The 20,752-nt window shown below is 31.8% G+C and overlaps 1 protein-coding gene across 3 annotated transcripts in view; it reads right to left on the bottom strand.

The window, feature by feature from the left end:
- The window catches only part of LOC108783470 (uncharacterized), a 40,652-nt gene that overhangs the window by 791 nt on the left and 19,109 nt on the right, over positions 1–20,752 (bottom strand). The window contains exons 2-9 of one of the 3 annotated variants that reach the window (XR_001941023.1): positions 13,925–14,974; positions 7,275–7,518; positions 4,783–5,245; positions 3,554–3,684; positions 2,145–2,264; positions 1,668–1,685; positions 1,022–1,169; positions 396–554 (exon numbers count right to left, since the gene is read on the bottom strand). Coding sequence is in view for 2 of the 3 variants with exons in the window: in XM_018552041.1 (XP_018407543.1) it covers positions 449–554; positions 1,022–1,169; positions 1,668–1,685; positions 2,145–2,264; positions 3,554–3,684; positions 4,783–5,245; positions 7,275–7,518; positions 13,925–14,968 (2,274 nt within the window). In the remaining variant the exon portion in view is untranslated. Of the gene's footprint in view, positions 1–321; positions 555–1,021; positions 1,170–1,667; positions 1,686–2,144; positions 2,265–3,553; positions 3,685–4,782; positions 5,246–7,274; positions 7,519–13,924; positions 14,975–20,752 lie in introns of those variants that run through there. The other 2 variants (XM_018552041.1, XM_018552042.1) reach the window with 2 other exon arrangements.

Below are 20,752 nucleotides of genomic sequence, written 5' to 3'. Positions count from 1 at the left end.
ATTGTTGATAACAATATATTCCGCATAAAATTGATTTTTCTTTTTATGAAAAAAATTGATTTACATAACATTCATAGTGCTCTTTTATAATATACATATATCTTAATGGATGAGTGTAGTAAGAAAATTGTAAACCAAGTCCCCTCCTTGACATGTACACTAAAGTAAATAAAAAAATTCTATTCTATTCTACTCTATTCATACGTATGCTTAATAGTAACACAATAAAAGGATCACAACTTGCCAATGTATTATTACTTTACAATTATGAGATAAAGGAGCAAAGTGCGAAAGGATATACATATATGCATAGCACTCTAGATTCAATAAATAAAGTGATTTAATATATATATATATTTTCTGTCTCTATACAACACGCTATATACATTACGTACATTTATTTGTATAAAATACTGTATTTGATCTCTCTGATTGGCAATGTTTTCCTTCATGTATAAACACTAAACCGATCTTTGCAGTGTATCTCATCCGAGCCATCTCCACAATCGTCAAATCCATTGCACTTCATTCCTTTCGTAATACATCTATTATTTCTGTATAATAGAAAAATTTTATGTGGATAAAATAACATATTAAATAAAAATTTCTTTTCTATTCTCTTTGTAAAAGTATTCTTATTTTTTCCAAGATGTAAAAATATGCAATGTGCTGAATTCAAAAATTCAATAAATGTTCCTTTCAATAAAGATCGAAATATATTTAAAAATATCAAAAATTAAAATATTCGATACATTTAATAGTACAGTTACAATTATTTCATAAAAAAAATTAAAAGATTTATTATTTAATAATCTATAAATGAAGTTAGACCTGTAAAGGAAAAATCAACTAGACACGTTAACAATAGAAAAGAATGTGAATTTAAAACGAAAAATTTAATTTCATAAAAAGAAAAAAGATATCTATTCTAAGATATTTTATTAAGAGAATATATTTTTTAAATTATTGCTTCTCTCTCTCTCTCTCTTTTATATACGGAAATTTTTAAATATTGACTTACTGGCATGTAAATTCCTGTTTATTGCATCGCCCTTGGCATCCATGAGGTTCGTCTGTTCCATCGTTACAGTCCGCCAGCCCATCGCAAAAACGATCTTTTTGTATACATTCCCCATTGATACAAGTAAATTCGTCTTTTTCTGAGCAAACTAAATCGAAAATAAAAATTATTACTTAAACTAGTTATTTTTTCGGTAATTTGTGTTTGCTTAAGTATTCAATAACTTAAAAAGAGATTTTTAATTATTTTTAATTCCGATTTTGCTAGAATTATCTTTAAGTTACTCTTTTAGAAAATCAACTGCCTTGAATATTTAACAAACAAATCATAAATTTGTATACCTAATTATTTGCATATTTATATAGGAAACTATCTTTTTTTTATCATTTATTTATTTAGAAACTATCGTTTTTATCTTTTTTTTTTTTCTAGAATATTCGAGTCCCATATGTGTATGTAACAAAAATATGTAAATACATTCTTTTAATAAATGGGTTAGTTTGTGGGTATATCGAATGTTAATATTATGCAAGAAATCGTATAAACAATTTCACCGTTCTATTAATGAAATCGTGCATTATTAAGGATTCGGCGTGCAGAAATTATACAAAATATACATGCATTTCAAATATAAATATGTACTCACACCAACCAAGATCATGACCTACAAAGGAAACAAAGAAAAAAGGTATGAAAAGGATCTTCAAGTGATGTAAAAGGGAAACTATGAATAACTTTTCTGTTTGTAATTTTATAGAAAATATCCTATCTTCTTTTTTATCTATATATTTCATAAAGACGTTAAATGTCTTGGGAATATGTCTGAAGAGTATTTGAAAGGTGATCAAGAAAATATAAAAGTAAACCTTATTACAAATAATATTTTTAAAAAGATTGGTAATACTTTTGTCATGGCATCTACCCTCACTTCGCTGCAATAAAATTTAAAAAAGAAACCATATCACTTGGCGGATTTTTTAAATTTTAGATTTTGATCAAAATTTGCGTCCCTATAATCTAAGAAAATCTTTTACCATATAAAATATAGCGTAACATTTTTGTACATACATTTCGTTTGTACATTACGACTATTATTATCGCGATAAAACGCTGGAATGCTCACCTAACGTGCAATTAATCTCGTCAGTTGCGTCCCAGCAATCTATCTTTCTGTCGCATCTCCTCTCCAACGGAAGGCAGGAAGTCTTATTACCACACTGAAAATGCGTCTCCAGATTGCAGACTGAAAAAGAACGTGTAGTACTATCTATGATAACATTCTGCTTGTATTTTCTACTTGCGTAGTTTATATTTGCATACCTCCGTACTCATATTAAATATCAAAGCTGTTCTCGATATGAAATCAAATAAGTAAATTGTTGGATTCTTTGTAATAAATTATAAATATAATTTATTACAAAAGTATAACCCGTCTCAATCGTGAAAACAAACATTAAATAATAATAAGAATTAACGATAGTATGAAAGCTAATTTTTACAGTAATATGAATATTATCATCTTATCGTACATTTCTTGTTCATGCTAATAGTTTATTTATATCGCTTTTAAAAATAATCTTGCATACTCATAGTTCTGCGAATATACATTCTATACATCAAAGCTGTATAAAATCTCTTTAACTCAGAAAATAATTTTGTATGTTTGTATTTCATTACAGCTTGCGTATCCTATTGTTAGCTCGATGGCATTCATAATTTATATATATATGCATACATAAATATATGTAGATATATATCACTTTTTATTAAATTCCATCAATCAATATCGAATGATTTTAATTCGGAATTGTGCTTTAGCTTTAACAAAAAATATGATTGGAGCGATACAGAAGTGAAAACAGACAAACCGAAGCCTCGCAAATAATAGTAAAGAAGAGGAAAGCCGATAATAGAAAGTTATAGGTCACTACAAACTAGGGCAATGCAGTATATTTGAACAAGAGACAAATCGCATGTGAATGGACACGACCGGTTTACAATATTCAAGATCACGAACGAGCAATATTCACATTTATATCTAATATTATGCCATTGATTGATAATTATGTTTTTATGTAATTATAAAATACTTAAAACGTATAATTCTCCACTTTCTTTTATAATTATCACGATTACGAATTAGTTCTAATAACCCAAACACTTTTAATTGATGTTTCTTACTATAAAATCCATCATTTTCATTAAAAAGATCCCAGATTTGTTTTAGAATCTTATCATTTGGGAAAAAGCTAAATAAAATAAAATAATCTCAAAACCCATGGATTATCTCCGAGTTCAGATTCTCTATTAAACGCTAAAGTTTTGCGAATATTGCCACTCACATCAAGAGGATAATCCACGAAATGCTTCTGAATAGAAATTGTAGAAAGTACCAATAATATGTGAAAACCTCAAAAACATTCAAAACTCATTTGTAATAAAATATAAAATCCCGTAGTTTCAAATCTCTCTTATACTAAAGAGAAACAAATACGTAGATCGTTTCAACTATAATTTTTAATTTATATCTACCGCAATCATACTCGTCCGAATGATCGTAGCAATTCATATGTCCATCGCAACGCTTATCCAAGGGGATGCACATCACATTGGAGCAAGTCCATTCGTCATCCAGACAGAAAAAACGTTCAACCTTTTCGCATCTTTAATAAAAATAAAAAATCGTTAAAGTAGATGACAGATTGATTATAAATTAAATTGAATGAAGGAAATTTTAATTAAATCGAATCTCTATGTCTCTAAGAAGATGAAAATAATGAAAATGAAGATTTATCGTAGTTTCTATACGAACATTTTACAAATGCGTAAATATATCTTAGATCATATTTATCATTTACGTAGCTATTCTTATAACTCGTGTATAAAATATCTTGTATAAAAACATATTTCAGAAAGTAATAATAATAAAAATAATATACATATTGTATTTTACAAAATTATTATATATATATATATTAAATAGTTATAACAATTATAAAATTAAAAAAAGATGATATTTATATTATTAGGGGAAAGTCACCGATACTGACATAAATCTTCTAAAGTGACACCCCTTGTTTCTCAGAAACTAATCTTTGCATCTTATTAATACTAATAAAAACATGATTTATTTAGTTAATTAAAGAAATACGAACTTATGATTTATATGTTTGTGGCTTATTTTTATACCGAATCAGCTAAAAACGAATTCTACAAATCCGAGAAAAAAATTTTTACGATATTCTTTTGTGTGATTTAAATAATAGTGACTGTATTATTGATAATATTATGTCATTTTAAATGCTTATAGTTTCATAAATTAGTTTTCTTTATAGAATAGGATATATCTTTATCCTATAGAAATATAGGCATTACTGTCTACTATATCAGTTTTGGAACCCATTTTGTCAAACCCTCATTTTTGCTTACCTTACGGAAAACTTAATTATTATAAAATTGGAAAGAGTATTATAAAAACTGCTTGTACTATCTGATAGAAGACACTTTTTAGTTTAAGCTTATGTTTTTGAAATTGTATTTTTACTCTTAGTCTAAGAAATATTGTCTAAAAATAAAATGGTATGTCAGTATCGGTAATTTTCCCCTAATATAATATTGATATCAGATATAGTAATGATAGTTAATGTCTCCCTTTTTTTGAGTTACTCGTCAGTGATTGACGCTTAAAAAAGACTAGTTGTTATCTACTAATAATAGAGTGACTCCCGACGCTATCAATAAAAAAAAAAACAGCGACAAACCTGAATGCGTCCACGTCGAGACGATGACATTTCTGCCTACCGAAGGCGCAAAGACCACCGCATCCGGTGGGATCGTCGCGATCATAGGCTCTCCTACATATCGGCACTGCTTCGCCGAAGGTGGCAACGCACACCTCGCCCTCGAAGCAATCATCGCAGTATCTCGTCGCATTAATAACGTTCTGACTCGCAGCTTCCGTTTCCACGCCTTCGCTTGACTGCGAAGTGCTTCCCGGAAATGACAGATTGCCGCTTATAGGGGCGTTCATGGCAAACATACCCTCGGCAAACGTTTCTTCTATGTTCATCGTCGATGTTAACGTCATCGTATCGTTCGTCACAGTAGTCAAATTTGACTCGTCGTTCGCGGGCGTGATCAGCTCATCGGAAGTCACGTTTTGCCCCGTCAACCTACTCGTCGACGACTTCAGGTACTGCTGAATAATTTGGAGCTTCTCGGGCTCTGAAAAAAAGAAGGAGGCATGATGCGATCAATCATCGCATCTAAGAAAGCTTGTTACGCATTTAAGCAACAACGGAATGCAGATGAATAATATATCGAAAACGCGGTTAAGACATCAAAAAATGGAACTATCAAAAGAATAAACAATCGTGCTGCAACTTGGAAAGAGCCTTCAAAAATCACACAAAAGTAGGTACATATCATACCGTGTTTTTTTTTTCCAATTATTTGAGCCATTGTATTGTTTTTAAAAGTTTGTTTTTAGGAGGAAACAAAGCTTGATTGAATTTTCGTTAAAAAAGTATTTGTGGATTTTTGACATACAAGGAAAGCAAATTGAGGAAAGCAAAATTATGTACGTTTTTCTTTGTTCCTTTTACAACTTTTTAATTTTTCTTTTTTACTATACAAGAACTGACTTAGTAAAACCCATTTATTATTACACAAAAGAGAGAAATAAAACACAAAAAAGAAATTCACGAATATAAAACAGAGTCTCCTCGATTTTTTCACTTATTTTTTGGAAAACGAAAAGTTGAAGGTGGGAAATGGAAAAAGAGAATGAAAGCTTCTCTGTCCTTCATCTTAATTGTGCCGTTAGGGGTTGAAGGAATAGCCTGAGAAACTTTCTCCCGAGCCTCCGGGATTCCAGACATACCGAACGTTCGCGAAATACACGGTCGTTGGCTCTTGCCACTTTTCATCGCGCATAGTACTCGCGGTCGCGCTTCAGCGCGATCGACCGTGCACGCAGATACGGTCGGAGGAAACGTTCTGTTGACCCCGCGGTTAAATTCATCTCGTTGAAGCAATTGCCACGCTTTGCGTCGAATTAAACCTCGGCCGTCAGCTGGCGGGATGCAGATACTTTTAATTGCCCGAACGATAAGGCGACGGCGCCTACGATGGCGAGTGTATCGTTTATTCCCGGCTAATATATGATGTCCCGGCACGCAAACCTTCGCACAGAACAGTACCTTCGAATAAAGACTTGCAAATTTGTTATTAAGCTTATATTATCGTAAACTATCAAGGAACTCTGTGTAGTGTCATTAATATCATTTTAACTACAAAAAATAGTATGTATTGATAACAATATTTAAAGTAAAACTATTGTAATATCATAAAAACTAGACAAAAATTGGAGAAAGAGGTAATGAAATTTCATTGGGGGAGGGCATATACATTATAAAACATTTCTAAGAAGATATTGCAGAGCTGAAGCATCTTGTATATACTTTAACGATATGGAAACGATTCAATATACAGTCAAGTATGAGTGCGAGATGAATTAAGCTTCTATGATAAATCAATAAGCATTCTGATCGAACGATTAACCCTGGGCTGAATAATATTTTATATTCTGACAAACGCGCATATCTATCCAGCGCACTATTTCTAACCTTCATCAAATCTTCATCGAGCTATTAAATACTTTATAAACAATAAAACACATAACGCGTATGCAATTTCAGTATACGTTTCATTTCTCACTTGATAGAGTTTTAAAAATAAATTAATAACGAAGCAAGTAAGGACCGTCTTGTGAACAAACTACCGTAAAATGAGATAACTTTGGCCCAAAGTTTAATGCACAGACAGCACACAAATCGAAACATAGATGTCTTAAAAAATGTCTTGTGTTCTGATTTTACGAACATACGTATTACTATTTAGACATTTTTTAAACTTCGGCTAAAATATTCTATTTTAATTTAATATTCTAAAAATCTTTAATAAATTTATGTTTCAATAATCTGAAATTAAATAATTCTTATTTAATAAATAGATATTATAATATAATCAGAAGAATATTTACGTGTTGACGTTTTAGAAAATTATGTAAAAAGGAACAACAGATCTTCATTACTTTCACATTTAACGAAATCTAAATTGTAAAATAAAAAACAGTCGCGAAAGTAGAATATATATCATGAGATCTGTTCAAAAACATCGGATTTCCCACTCTTGACAAACAATTAAGAAAATAAAATAACACCAAGAGTAAATAAAATAAAGATTTATTTACCGAAGACGATGTACAGTGCGACCCCTGCGACCCCCAGCAGGATCAGCACGACGATCAGCAGGGGTATAAGCGGACTTGAGCATCCGGATGTCTTTAGGGGACGAGCCAGGTGTAACGTCCAACCGCGACGGTGCTTATCCAGGCGCGCCGGTTGCGGTGGCGGCTCGTTTCTGACACTTCGACGTAAATTAGCACGATTCTGCGAGGTAGGGGTGTGCGTCCGTGCCGGCAGGGAATAAGCCCTCTAAAACAAAAAAGAAAACGGAAACGAGAACGTAATGTACCGAATCCTAAAATAGGTTGTGAATTTATACAAGCAGAAGATATCCAGGAAGCGTAATTCCATATAAATAAATGAAAAAAAAAAAGAAAATAAAAAATTTATTAAACAGAGGGGAAAAGGTTGATATGAAAAAAGATGTCATAAAATAGAAATCTTACAGTGTCTGAATATACATATATACTTAGAATTTAAAAAATAACATTTTTAATTTGTTAAGCGCACATAATCGATTCTTGAATAAAACATGTATTATGGAGTTATTCGGAATGGATTTCGATCAAAATTGTTTACTTAATTATTCCATAAATATCGATTTTGTCTTCTAGAGAAAACGAAATAATTTCCATGAATCCGCACACGTTGCGAACAGTTCCATAATACGTGGCCCGATCTACTTCTTAGAGTTTCATTAATATAATCGTAGTTGGCATTTTAATTATGTATTCAAGTCACTTAAATTGCGAAGAAATGTACAGAGTTTCGCATAATAAAATTTAGATGAGTAGATTACGTCAGAGGAATTATATCCCTGCGTTTGACCTTCGCAGTTACGATTTTCTGCGTTTAACGAGCTATGATGCATTGGAAAGAACATCGGCTTGCAAAGACAGCAACTATAATTTGAGAATTGCTAGCCTATTGCAATAATGTGCCTTCGTAATTTTTGCTGACACGTCTCTCGCTGACGACGACGACGAGCATCACCGTCGCGATCACGTCGGGCTATAGATAGACATCCTCCACTTCCGCTCCGTTTTGTTTCTTTACGTCGGTACAGCGCCAGACGGCGGCCGTTTTCTTCTTCTCTCGAGGCTGTCAGCTCTTGTGACTTTCTCGCGCGAGCCGGGAAATCGCGAACGAGCCATCCCGATGAGCCGCGAATACAACCTCGCGGTACCAAAACGCGCGCTCAGTACAATTTCTTACCGCTTGTCTTCTAGTGCTTTATTTACCGTCCACTCTAATCACCCGCTCACGATCTATATTTGATCTCCAAGTCGTCCAGAACTTTCAATCAAAATATGCACGGATATCCGGTGGAAATCCATTAGTCTATCCAAATACGCCGCGACAAATTTTTTACATCCTTTACGTAACCGCGTGATTTACGTCGTAATTTGAAATTATTTATTATCTAAAAATAAATGTTTTATGTAAACATATATTTCATCATTGTAAATTAAATAATATTAAAATAATACATACATTTAATATATTCCTTGTCGAAGCGAAATATTCAGACAAGGATTAAATGCGGCATAACAGATATACAGAATAAATATAAAAGACACGCGCGCGCGTCGGAAGTGTTGCAGAATATTTTTGTAACCTTGTTGAAATTTTACAGGTCACGGAGACTCTAATTCGCGTTTTATTTATGACGGCGATGATAACTTAAGCTCCTCTCAGCCATGATTTCTTAGCTATCGTTAAAGTGTCTGGATAGTACCCCCAAATTATCTATAGAAAGCATAACACAAGCGGCTTAAAATAAAGTTATATCTGCGAATTTATATTTAACCGCTTTTAAGCAATCCTGATATTATATTTATTCTTTCGGATGAAAAAGTTTCTCTTTCGTCTTCTTCAAATACAATAGTAGTATTTTGAAAGAAGTCTAACAAAAATATCCACACAGAAAAATATAACAATTATGATTAATAAGATATATTAATTTAGTTAAACAAATTTTAATAAAAATAAGCAAAAATAGAATTTCTGGTTATTATAATTACGCACAATACACCTTCTGTATGTAACTATAATTTCGTCATACATAGATGTATCAAGTATAAGACATCGAGTAGACATCTTTCGTACGTACAATAGTACGCCTGAAAATGTCTAATAAATATCGTTAATATGTCCAATCCCCAATGGCAGAGAGAATTTCGAAAATATTCTTTTTTTTATACATAAATTTTTAGGAAAAAGAGAACACCGAACAGTCGTCGTCAGCATAATGTCCAAGAACTCAAAAAACTTAATTAATTTTCATCTGAAAACTCAATTATAGGATCTCACCTTTAAGGCACAACTATATCATTATTCTATTAAAAAAAGGGTAAGAACTTTTTACTGAGAAATCTCATCATACTGTCTTTTATCTTATTCGATGTCAATTTTTTTAAATGCGAGTAATTGAACTTTGCTATATCCCTCTATAGTAGTGAAGTCGTTTACTGCTTGAAAATTGGACATATTCGACATACCTTGGACATCCATATCCGTATAACTTTAGTATAGGACGTCTAAATAACATTCTCAGGACGTACTTCAGACATCCAATATATCACAGAGCGACATATATAAATGGGACTTAACTATTTCGAACGTTCAAAGATTGCTAATACAATTTAACCAATTTTAACCAATTTTTTTTTTATTATTTTATTTATTTTCATATCATAGAAAATAAATAAATTTATTTACGCGTAATTAATTTTCTACAAGTATATATTTTTGTAATATATTTCTGTATAAATATTATTTAATTATGTTATAATTAACTGTGTTTCTCTAAATATATTATATATGTATATATATATTTACAGAAACATATAATATTATTCTACATTTTATATTAGAAAGGACACAAACTACTCGTACAGAATTACATCGAGATCTAGTAATGCGCGTTTCTTCAATACCACATAATTTTTTTACAGCATATATCCGACGATTAAACTTCACCTGCATTTAGGGTCGTTCGATTCTCGATCGCCACTAATCGAAAACAATCACATTTATAACAACAAAAAAAGAAACTGAAAAGAACAGTCACAATTGTATACTCCGCCGCGGAATGTCAAAGATGTCGATCGACCGCTCCTGTCATGAAGCTCTAAAAGCGAGTTCCTCTTTCTCTCTTTTACGCCTGCTCATGCGTACACTCCGGCACGCGCTGCACGTGTGCAGCGGTGACGTAACACTTTGACGGCATCGTGCTTCGCGTTTGCATTTGCACGTACGTACGTGGGCGTAAATTTTCGCTCAATGAGTGGACAAGACCATCACGAAACTCATAAAATTGAACGGTGAAACGGACACGTAATCGGCGATCCCGGCCTTTTTATTAAAAAGGACTTACACACTAATTGCACAATCTTAATTAGTTTTATATGATATAACTATAAAAGTAGATTTTTTTCTACACCTACATAAATTCTATGCACGTATAACACAATTTTTTTAAGACTCTTAATAGTTGGAATTGGTTTGTAATCAACGAGGTAATCGACTTCTTGCACGTTATAAATTTATAAAACATAATCAATACGAGCCACATGCAAAGTTTATAACATTAAAATTAATTAATGGAATTTTTTTAGCTCATTTTAAATATATATTAATATTTATTAATAAATAATATAGTATATAACATACAATATAATTAATATATAATTTTCTAATAGTACTACGTAAAAAAAATCATCACTAAAGTTGATTTGTTTATTTAAATATCTCCCCCATGGGGAGAAACATTGACGTGTCCTACACACAGGGACAAAAAACAGCCAGTCTCACTATTCAGAACGCTGTAGGAAAAACAATTGTTCTGTTTGTATCGATTTATTCCGGGACAGCGCGAACGCAGTCCCGACTACCAAAAATTATACGCCCGAGATACCCACTTTAGGGGTATTCGCAAGGGTCAGCTCGACCGTAGTGCAATGGAAGAGCCTCGCCCTGGAGGAACCGCCTTCCTGATCACGGTAGCCTCTGCGCCAGGTAAGTATGCTTTCGGCACCGTTCAGGTCCTTAATATTGGCTACTCAGTGAATTTTAAATACGAGAAACCTGCGCAGAAACGCGCCGCATAGCGACAATGTGCTCAACTAAACGTGTCGTCTAACAGGCAGTCGTTAAATCGAAACTAGTCGAACACGGTGGCTCTCCCCAACTCTCTTCCCCACACAACACCCTTGGCAATACTCTAGCAACTCTAAATATATTGTATCATTTTGTATCTCTCATACCTAATATCATCTTTTTAAATAATTCACATAGGAAAAATATAATGGACTTATTTCATCTCAGAACGTTATATGTACATAATACAATATATAATATATCAATTAAATGATTTAAAATGTAAAATTCTACTATTATCTCCATATCAAATAATTTACATATGTAGAAAAAAAATAATTGACATACAGAAAAACAATAAACTTTTTTAGTCTCGATGTTATTTTGTCTCAGTCTCTCTCTTGTGTCTCCCTATAAACTTAACTAGTTTGTGAAATGTAAAATTCTATTATTACTATCATAACAACACTTCTAATTTTTATAAAAGCTTTTTGTTTAATTTAATATCGTTATACGTTTATTATTAACGTTATTTAAATATCAGCCGTAACATTACATTTGTTAAAATTCAAGAAGTGACTTCATAAATTTATTTCTATAAATTAGGAAATGACATTTTTTAATTTGACTTCTTGTGATAAAATATCGAAATTTCAAGAATTAAAATTCAGAAATAAAGATAAAACGCAACTTAATAATTATAAATAAGTTAAATGCTTTCTTAATGAGTATTCATATTTTAAATACATCTTTTTTTAACAAATAAACAAGTAAAATTAGTAGGTAAAATTCACAGACGTAAAATTCGACACCGATCGGGTCATTTTCAATGTTAAATTTTAAACTCAAGTGTAATAAAATTAAATGAACGAATAACAATAATAAAATTAAATATTTGTACTTAAATATAATAAAAATTAACGAGTAAAATTGTGTATAAAAATTAAAGAGTCAAAAGTATAAAATTAAATGTGTATAAATTGAATATGAATCTTCCTTTCTGTGTTATTTCGCAAAGTTACATAAATCTATAATAACAAAAAGTATATAATTTAAAATTTAAAAATTATGAATATGTATATTGTATAAAATATAAATTGTTACCTTAACAGAGATGTAATAAAAAATGTACGCTCTATAAAATTCCAGTGTGTTTAAATCCATTATTAAATAAATATAGTCTAAAATTACAGCTGTAAAAATTCGACTGTTCTCTTTGAAATCAAAATAAGAAATGAGTAGGCAGAAACCTCAGGAAAGGACAGAAAAAGGAAAAATTAAGAGGTGGAAAGAGAACTAATATCATATTAGTATAACAATCAGGCAATGACTCGGTATCATTTTGTTTATTTATGCCATGTGTTTGTTTCTTTATATGAACCATTTCGGATATCAATCTTTTATTATAATCTTTTTTTAAATTCTACATATATATAAATATATATAGTTAAAATTTGAAAACAAATATTTAAATTGTATATGTATAATACAATATCCATTCTATGAATAAAATTAAAAAATAACAAATTTAAAATAGTGATATAATATACATAGGTTCTTAATATTTCAAATAATATAATAATGTAATCACAAAGGCACAGATCCGAACATTTCGATTTTACTCCAACTTACTTTCAACAGATTTACATATTACACGGAGAATAGAAGAATAATGCACACTAAGTGAACAGGTGATTACACAACTTTAATAACATTGTAAATCTTCCTTCCTAATAGCTGTATAATTATTAAGTTTTGTTACTAATAAGTTAATGAGACAGATAATTCCACCAATAAGAAACTAATTATTTACATTCAACTCACCGATACAACAGGAGAGCAAAACATAATACTATAATATTATGAAGTGAAAACGATCAAATTTTGAGTAATAACTGTTAAACGATCTATCCTCGTCAAAATATAAAATGTTATAATAATAATCGAGCGCACCAATAACCAAGGTAATGTTATACACGAAAATAAATAAATAATAAAGGACAAATGATAAATAAATAATAAAGATATATCAGTGACATTGTATCCGGTGTGTGTGAAAGAGAACAAAGTTCAATAATATTTATATATGTCCTTAAAAAAAAATTTGTTGGTAAATTAAAAGTGTTTTAACGTGAAATGTGTTATCAAATCAGTGCAAAAGTTCGTGCCCGATTTATTATTCAAAATTCAAACAGTTGCATAAGGACTCTATTTTTAAAAGATTACTATGTTCCTTGAATTTCTGAAAGTTTGGTAATAACAGATTTATTATTAGTGCCCACGTCCCCAATTATTGGTTTCTATGTTCTATAATCCTCATTTTTAACTCTTTCTTTTAATTCATTCGATACAAAACGCGTCATGTTTTTTACAGGTAATTTTGTAAATAACATTTTTGTGTTGGCTTCAATTTAAAAAGTACTGCCTAAAGAAACTTTTCAAGAAATCATAAAAAAACATCGATCTATAAATTTTGTAATAATACTTGAGAAAGAAAGAAAGAAAGAAATAGAAACAAGAGACACGTCAATGCTTATACTTATTAGCAACTTACCTGAAAAGGATTCTGATCCTTGACGTCGGTATAGAATATTTGTGACTCCTTGTTATACCAACGGTCCTGCGAGTATATTGAGTTAATCCTCATATCAGTCCCATTTCCCGATACTCCCAGTACCTTGTTCTGGGCACTCTCAGCAACTTGACCCACCATTCTATCGTTCTCTGTGTTCAGCAGGAACCTGGCCACATTCTCCGTCTTACGCACTCCATACTCGGACGCCGAACTTCTCTTGTCGCTGATATCCCGGAGACTCGTCCTACTCACGATCGGATAGACCTTTATGTTCTGCGGCCTCAAAAATGACTCTCGGAACAGGAGAGTGGACGCGTCTGGGTGCCTATCCCGGTGATTGTCTCCGTTCTCTTTCAGAAATTTGTCCTTGCTAACGATCAACTCGTTTAATTTCTCGCAAGAGCCCACGTCGGCTAATTTGCTTCTGCAATGTTTACAGTCCTTCTTCCTACGTCTGCGATTCGGTCGACGATCGGACTGCGTCACCGAGGCATCTCGCGATGAGTCTTCATTCGCCGCAAGAGACATGGATACATTCGCTGAAACGTCCTCGGAGAGGGAAAGTGCTGGAAGATTATGAGATTTCTCAAAGACTCTCTCAAGATCATCTTCACTCGCCCTGGATGAAGTGGCTGTGCTGTCGTGATTCGTACTGATTCTGGTTGAAGGGAATACTATCGAGCTTTGTTGGAAGAGTCTGTCGATCGAGAGGGATGGCGGCCTACAGTTAATCCAAGCCTGTCTGGTCCGATCGCTCGACTGGCGATCTTCGGTCTCGGAAAAATTTCGAGATTCGTCAGGACAAGGCGTCCGCTCCGAAAACTCGCAAGTACTAATTTCTGCACCAATCGTGATGTCCTCGTACAGATTGCCTTCGAGATGTGGTGTAGTCTTCACGACAACAGGATTATCGATCACATCAATCACGTCCGTGCAAAGCTGTTGATCGCACCGGTGAGACTCAAGGATGGACTGCTCTTTTGCTGCGCGCGATTGATCCTCCTCATAACCCTGGTTCTCCATCGGAAACTAAACAAAAAAATGTAATTATATAAAATTAGAATTTATAACATCTTAAGACAATACTTGAGATGGTCTTAAATATAAATTAAATTAAAATGTAGTACACTCTCTAATGTTGCAAAAAAATTGTTTTTGAATAAGCTTTATGGAGTAAACAATCAAATCTGATACTTCTTTAATAAGCCCATTATTTTTCTATTTCTTCAGCATTTTATCTTAAATGTCTGTTCCGTAACTTTAATGGCATTATATTACCATTGCTAATAAAAAATCTTTATAAACTGTAATTAAACTTGATCATCCATCTATCGACAGTTAATTTAAATTGTTCTTAATTAACAATATAATTCTTGATTCTGACTTTTGTTTTATCCGAATTAGATGACTCTTGTCATTATCTATATATAAATACAGCTATATAGCATGTAATTTATTTCCTCCAATATATATATTATATAATATTTCTCAATTAGTTATAATTATCTAATAACGTTCTTGTAAATACGCATACTCTTATTTTATTTTATCATTTCTTTTACGGATTTTACAGTTGTTCACAAAATTCGTATATTTTAATTATATTATTACAAAAATAAGATGTCTGTTTTGTCTTACAATTAGATTAATGTTTTCTTAAAAACATACACCTATTAAGTATTTTACGCAGCTCTTATTTAGCTTATTATGATTGTAATAATATCTACAGGACACGTGTAACGCATAAAACGAACAACAAAAGAAAGCAATGAAAAAGACAGAAGGAGAAACGTTACAAGGAGGATGAATTGAGTGTCTCGTTGGAAAGCATACTCGCGATTGTCGCAATTATCACTTGACTCTCCGATTGATCCCTACTGGACTCATGACATCATCGAAACCATGCCTGTGGGACCATCCGTTTCTCCCTAATTTATCCGTGATGCTTACAGTGATACGCTTAGATTTCCGCAATTCCATACGTGTCATACAAGGTATGCGAAATATGAGAGAGGTATTTTTCTATTTGATCGAAGACAACCAAGGAAACTATTTCCCTCATCTTCCGTCACTATCCATTTCTACATTCCCGATAAATAATTTTCATTCCAAAATAAGAATACAATTTTAAAGATAAAATTTTTGGTGCTTTTCCAAATTAAAATTTTCAAAATTATATAACTGTAAATTTTTTTTAGTGGATAAATAAGGAAACTAACGTATTTTTTTAAAGTTTTTTTTTAACTACAGCGCACATTAAGAGAGAACTAAATTACTATACTATCTTTTCAGCACTTATTTAGACAACTTATTTATCAAAATCAGAATAAAGATCTATTTATAACTTCACATAATACAAAAAAACGTTCAAAAAATTATAAAATATATACATTTAAACATACAATACTTAAACCCTACGTACACGCATATCATCGAAATATAATGAAATATAAAACATAATGTAATAAAATAATGAACATAGAATTTGAAACAAATGAAAATTAAGATAAATTAGAATTGCGGAACGTCTGAAATAATTTTTGTATAAAATTGATAAAATAATAAAGAAGTAAAAATGTTATTATTATTATTACTAATGTAGCATTGAGAAAAATGTAAAAATTAACTTTCACTTTCACGTGTTACTGTTTCTCGTAAAAATTTGTCTCTCAATCGTTCTCATTAATCCTGAAACGTTCTATGTTCACGTTTCGATGACGGCAGCGAGCACTCGATTGCGAAGGATGCGTTCGCGAGGTCGACGCGGCACAAAGGATCCATTCACTAATAAATACAATTAGCGCGTCGCCGCGCGCACGCGGTATCGAGATTATTCAGTTGCGCCAGCAATACCCAGCATTCCCGTTAGATTAATCCCGATCGGCCGTCGCATCAAGAACCAATCGCGGTGATCCGATTAATTCCGTGCTGATTCAGCCGCGCGCGTTCTTGCGTCCGCGATGACGCACCCAGGAAGCGCGAATTCTTATTCACGCACGGTACCGTGTACTTTTCGCGACAGAGACGTCATCGTCAGACGACGCGGTGAAAATTTTAATATGCGAAGAACATACGCGACATGGATATACATTATTCACGATCTCTTATGCGCTCTCACGAGCGTTCAATATCCACAGGCAGTTGCCATGAAAATGTGTTTGATTCCCTTCAGACTATAAAACAGGATGTTCTCAACTAATTTAAATTTTCCGCTAATAGTAATTATTCTAACATTAAATACTGAATGAATTGATAGAAATTCCTGGCAAAAAATATATCGAGAGAGTTCATTCAGTAGGTTTCTCTCCGAGAGAAGAAATTCGCCGACAGAAAATCAGTAAATCAAATATTGGCAGAATCGATAATCTAGTATAATAGAACGAGGAGTAATGAATTTAAATATAATAATTAAGCAAATTCGTTTTCTCAATAAATAACTCATCCAGACAGCACTCATGTTTCTCACAATATCATATTTAAAAAATTTTTTATGATGATGAAATATACATTAGAATAAATTAGTAATCAACTAATCAGTCGTGGTGTTAATGAAGTGAAATATAAGTTGATGATATTAAAAAATTTTTGTTACAAATTTAAAAAGTCAAAAAAAATAATAAGAACTAAATGAAGTCAAAAATTAAGAACTACACGATTTGACTAACCGATAACGACTGCACAATATTAGAATATTAATGTTTCTTGGTACTACAAAGTCATATATTGTTTATATACGTAATCGGTATACATCCTTTGTGGAGGCCTTTGGTATCTGTTTGAAAATTAAGGCTGTTATTTTGTCTCTTAATATTCATCATTTCAGAAATTAATCTTTTGCCATACCAAGGTTCTTCATCTAGAATTTTTACATTGTTCCTTTGAAAATCATGATCGGATTTTAATCTATGATCCGTTATGACAGAAGGAGCAGACGTTTATCTTATATATACGAGCAAACGTTCCATCTTGTATGATTTCGATGTTTTGAAATTCTTTTTAATTGTCTGTCCAACGTATTGTGTTATATTTTGTTTCTCTTACATTCTATTTAAAACGTCTATTCGTCGACTGATACAATACATATCCTCTTTATGTACACGTAACAAAATGGAGAAATGATTTACTCGTTTTCTGCACGTTTATAGTAGACGTGAGATAAATGCACACAAAAGTACGCAGACGACAAGCACGCATAGCGTAGACAAAGCACGTAGACTAATTTTAAAGTCTGCGAGCAAGCTTGCTTACATATTGCATATTTCGACCGATCACATCAAAGCACCGTCGGCGTTCTTCAACATGCCAACGTGATACTGTACTTATTTTTAATTCTTTCTCATTCTCTTTTCTCTGCAAAAGCATCTCCTTTAGACTCACATCTTCACATTTCTCTACGTTTATTTAATTTATTTATTTTAATGTATAAAAACTATTTAACATAAAAAAGCTGCTAGTTTTATTATCAATCTTTTCTTCACTTTTTCCTTTCTGATAAAGAAATCACTGCACAATTTTTAATCGACGCAAGAGCATTAAATTCTTATTTCGGCATCAAATAATAAAAAATTTTTAATTATAATGCATAATAATCAATAATATAAGTTGCATAAATGATTTGAAAGCAAATCTTATAGAAACAATGATACATTAATACATTGAGTGTTTTATTATTTTTGCAAAATCGATGTAAATTGATTCTCGTGTTTTATTCAACGTAAATAAGAAATGTTTGAAGGACTAAGCCCTCCTTTTTCACTTGCGTTTCCTGCCATAGACATTCAATGAGCTATCATTAAAATCATTACATACGTACGATTGCATCTCTCCAGCTCTTGCCAAGTATACTTTTTAAAACCAAGCGAACGGACGTTTCCCTCCTTACCCTCTCCTAACTTACAAATCTTTTCTGCATAAAAATTATATATACATTGTACAAGTCATATCACGATCGCGATTGGCAGACCGTAATAAAGCAACGTTTAACTATCCAAACAAACATCACTGTTTTTCATAATTTCTTTATATTTTCCTTCTTTATTTCATTATTAATCTTTTTCAAAGCCTTAATCTCAATTAAAACAGAAATCTCTCTGCCAAATCCTTAACAATAAATATGGCAATCAAATTGTATTATAATTCTGCTAAATTAAAAAATTCGAAATTTAATTTAATTCTATGAATAAAAGCGAGATTGTGAAATCTAATAAAAGAGAAAAATTCAGCAAACTCTTTCATTAAAAAATTCTTAAAAAATCTAAAACTTTACAGAAATAAAATATGCATATATGAATCCAATAATAATTTAACTGATAAAAAAATAAAAACATCTCTTAAAGAAAATCTGGTATTCTCCACATATATTTCTCTTTAATATCTCAGAAATTCTACAAAAAATAGTTTTAAAATGTTAAATACAAATTCCATGCGTTTCCAGCCTACAATAATACATATAACAAAAAATGTTTCCAGTATTCTTTTAACACAGAAAAGGTGCTATTCTTCGATAATAACCAATATAAAATCCTTCTATAATATAAAATCCTTGTATTGAATCGGAATTGTAATAATCTTTCAAACGCGAGATTAATTCTTAATGTTCGAAAATATATTGAGTAATTTTAATTCTTATACTCAAAAATTGCTATATGACTATAAAATCGCGTAACATATTTTTCGTGTCTACAAAATTGTAGATTTTTAGAAATTTTCGGATTACCAAACTTTCCTTGTAAGTTGCAGACACAGGGTAAGAAAAGACGCGAGACAATTTAGGAGCATTCCGTATCCGTATATAGAGAGGAATGTATGCCACTTTCACTATATCGCAACGTATGTTTGCTACGTGATGATGTTACATTAAGCCACATTGTGCGTCAACAAACGAATAATTACGGGACATTAAGAATAATCGCTGTCAGGACAGCTCACCCGTTTGCTCGAGAGGAATACGAATAAATACTGTACGTTTACACTATGGCCCTATTGTTATTCGCAGCGCATGCATGAAGGACGAAACGGAAGCAGGGTCGCTTTTCTCGTTCGCTTTTTGTCCGGTCGCGACTCAGGAAGTTACCAGGTACATCCCGCGCGTATGAAAAACGCGTTGCTGCGAATACCGATAATTAAATTGTAACTGGCCAGCTAATTACTTTCCGTACTTCTTCGTACGAAAAAAATGTGCAGACTATTTCGCTTGAAGTTTGAGATTTTCAGAAGCCTTTTGAAAATTAAAAAAAATGTTAATACATAATAACTACAAAAACTAATTAAATTCTTCAAAACAAAAATATTTATTTAAAATTTGAAAATACTTTTGCTTGTACAGTAGATTCTATCTACTGTAAACTCTAAACGTGTCAGAGGACAAAACAGTTAGTTTAGATAATAGAAGTTCGCTAACTCTCCCGTCTAGAGTGCATAGTTCCGATAATAGAAATGTTTAAAAAACTAAAGTTGAGCTCCTATTATCCAAACTACTGCTCTCAGTTATGAGTTTAAATATTTGAAATTGAGCATAAATTTGTTCATATAAATAGAGTATAGGTACAGATAAACAAAGTTCTACTGTATTATCTTCGTCTAAATAAAGTCTGGTCTCTAAATAAAATTTAAGAAGTGGATTCTTTAGAAAGAGAGAAACAGACTGAAGGAGAAAGTTCAAAACAAAACGCTACAAAACAATGACGGACTATCCTGTATAATCAACATGTTCAACAATGAGACACATGGTATGCATCGATAATGGATGTTAGACAGTGTTCGAATAAAGTCGAATTCAAGTAGATGGATCATCTATGAACGCCCATT

This window comes from Cyphomyrmex costatus, unplaced genomic scaffold (genome assembly GCF_001594065.2).
Source record: "Cyphomyrmex costatus isolate MS0001 unplaced genomic scaffold, Ccosl1.0 scaffold152, whole genome shotgun sequence".
NCBI classification, from domain to species: domain Eukaryota; kingdom Metazoa; phylum Arthropoda; class Insecta; order Hymenoptera; family Formicidae; genus Cyphomyrmex; species Cyphomyrmex costatus.
The sequence above is the reverse complement of the archived record's forward strand: the minus strand, read 5'-3'. Positions and strand labels throughout refer to the sequence as shown.